This window comes from Camellia sinensis, chromosome 14 (assembly GCF_055761805.1).
Source record: "Camellia sinensis isolate YWXY chromosome 14, ASM5576180v1, whole genome shotgun sequence".
Classification (NCBI taxonomy): Eukaryota; Viridiplantae; Streptophyta; class Magnoliopsida; order Ericales; family Theaceae; genus Camellia; species Camellia sinensis.
Genome location: NC_138974.1, coordinates 7,032,340 through 7,035,151, shown reverse-complemented (window position 1 = coordinate 7,035,151; position 2,812 = coordinate 7,032,340). Strand labels below are relative to the sequence as shown.

Genomic DNA, 2,812 nt, shown 5'->3' with positions numbered 1-2,812 from the left:
AGCGCCTATCGAGCGTGATTTTCACACATCCAGTACTTTTGCAGTCCGCTCGAGCGGGAAAGTTTACGCTCGAGCAGAGCCTTTTGTTTGCATGTCCGCTCGAGCGGGGAAACCCATGCTCGAGCGGGACCTCTGTTTTTTGAAAATTCTGAAAATATTTTTAAAGTGCATCTTTGCATCCTCATTCTATCCTAGGCATTCCTAGGCCTAGTTTAAGGCATCTTAGTGAGGATATTGATGTAGAACCACACCGAGTCAAGATAGGGATTAAGTTATTATTTCCCAACTGTGTAACTTAGTGTGTGTTCATTCTGTAACTGTGTAGGGTTGGCATCCGAGGACGCGTACTAGCTTATCTGTAGCCCAGAACTCTGTGAGTAACAATGTTGTAAATATATGTTCAATAATGATTATTTTCTGAACAATTGAACTGTACTGTTTTCTGAAATAATACTATTACTGAATGAATGATGTCCTATGTGTGAAATGTATTCGTGGCATCCATAGCAACCTACTGTTACTGTACTGTACTGCTATCATCACAGAGATCTCTGTCGGTTCCCATGTTGGAACCACTACTGTTTACTGATATGATGGCCATCAACTGACTGTTCAGTCTGATAAGGCCTACTGTACTGTTTTGCTATTGGATGTACCACATATGACTATTATAGTTTCTGAATGACTGTTATGGCATGAATTATGAGCCACAAACTGAATGACTGATATGCTGATAAATGACTATTTTCAATATTGAAAGGACATTCATTCTTAACCTCTTTACGTATATGTTATTCACTAGGCTTTAGCTCACTGCTCATATATATATGTATGTGTACAGGCACCGGACCATTGCTAGAAGCATCAGGGTAAACTCCAGTTTTGTCAAGCCAACCACTGTGCCTCACTGAGAGGTTCCAAGTCCTTCAAGCTAGGGCTTTTGGGGTGTTTTAGTTTTCCCCCTTTTTGTATCTGTTTTGTAATTACTGTATAGATTGAATGATATTGTACCGTACTGTTATGGTAGGGATCCGGTCCCTAACCTGAATATCTGTATATGATGTATGTATGTACTGTTTTGTTCTGAATGTGTATATGATATGAAAAGTCTTTTTGCATACAGACTGTCATAGCTCATTGGACATCTTTTATTACTGTTTTAGCTTCCGCCAGCCTTTGTACTCAGTATTACTGTCTTACTGTTAAGCAGGCCTTCGGTAATCTCAAATTACTAGCAAGTTACGGTGCTAAATCCATAGGGACGGGTTTAGGTCGTGACAATTATCTGAAATGCCTGTGTATTTTCTGTCTTTATTTAAAATGCCTGTGGGCATTGCTAACAAGTCGGATAGAATTCAGTCTACTTTTCTGTGGGGTGGTGATGAGGTGAAGAGAAAAGTGCATCTTGTTAAGTGGGAGGAGGTGTGTAAAAATAAGTGTCAAGGTGGGCTTGGTGTGAGGAAGCTTAGTGAATTTAATGAGTGCTTGTTGATCAAATGGTGGTGGAAATTTGGCGGGGAAGACAAGGCCTTACGGAAAAAAGTGCTGTGTAGCAAGTATGGTCAGCTTGGAGGTAGGAGGAGTCCATTGTTAGTGGAGTTAGGGGGGGTTTTTGTTTTATGGAAGGATATTCCGTTCTTAGCTGCTCGAAATCCATCTTTGAGGGAGTTCTTTTTCTCTAACTTTAAGATTGTGATTGGAAATGGCATTAGGACAAAATTTTGGGTGGATGTGTGGTGCAATAACCAGAGCCTTTCTTTTGTTTTCCCTAGACTTTTTTCCTTGTCAGTTCATAAAGATGGTTCAGTGTCTGATTTTGTACAAAGGAAAAATGATGGTGATGATTGAAATCTTATGTTTAGAAGACAGCTTTTTTCTTGGGAAGAGGAGGATCTGGCTGACTTGTATGAGTACCTTCGTGTTGTACCCAGTTTAAGGAGTAATGTGGAGGATTAGTGCACTTGGCTGGCTAATCCATCTGGTGTTTTCTCTATAGCCTCTGTGTGGGATTGAATGGCTTCGCATAAAGGGTGTAATCTCAGATTTGTAATGAATATCTACAAGAATATTGCACCTCCTAAGGTTCAATTCATGTCTTGGTTAGCTTGAAGAGGTAGGATGAAGTCTGCTGCTTTTATGCAAAGGGTTGGGGTGCTCAAGTCTAATGCAAACATTCTTTGTGTTCTTTGCAAGACAAAGGTGGAGACTCAGAGTCATGTCTTGCTGCATTGTAGTAGTATTTGGAAAGTGTGGTATGGGATTATTGATTGGTGGGGTTTGTGTTGGGCCATTCCTAAATCAGTTCAGTCTTTGCTTAGTTGGTGGGCTGGTTTTAAGGTGAAAAAGAAGGTAAAGATGTTGTGGAGAATTGTTCCTATGGCTGTGCTATGGTCAGTTTGGGAGTTAAGAAATGCTTGTTTGTTTAATAATGCTCAACCTCATTTTGTGAATTTGGAGGAGTTGGTGAAGGTTAGAGTGGCATTGTGGGCAAAGTCCAGGTTGAAGGATCTGCATTATTCTGTGCATGACATTATTTCAAATTTATGGCAGATTTTCTATTTAGTGTAATGGAGGAGCTGCTGATGTATTGACCGCAAGAAGAGGCTACTGCTAGTAGGTTGGGTGTTTGGCTTCGGTTGTTGTCTGTCTTGTGGCTGCTGTTGCGGTTAAGCTTTAATGCCTTCTGTTGCTGTTGAGAATAAACTTCGCTACTGCTGTTGTTGATGCTCTGCTAAGGTGTCCGTTGCAATCTGATTGGTAAAGAGCACAAAGGTGTGGAGTCTGATTAAGTATTAGTGTAAGTATGTTTTGG

At 40.5% G+C, this 2,812-nt stretch overlaps 1 protein-coding gene across 1 annotated transcript; it reads left to right on the top strand.

Moving 5' to 3' along the window:
• Positions 1-2,118: 2,118 nt before the first annotated feature.
• On the top strand, positions 2,119-2,568 carry LOC145806780 (uncharacterized). The gene has a single exon (XM_082904591.1). It carries the CDS (start codon positions 2,119-2,121, stop codon positions 2,566-2,568), a length of 450 nt encoding a protein of 149 aa, XP_082760717.1.
• The last annotated feature ends 244 nt before the right edge of the window (positions 2,569-2,812 follow it).

What these genes read in the sequence shown, in the direction of transcription:
- LOC145806780 (XM_082904591.1), top strand. Translation starts at nt 2,119, where the DNA reads ATGAAGTCTGCTGCTTTTATGCAAAGGGTTGGGGTGCTCAAGTCTAAT.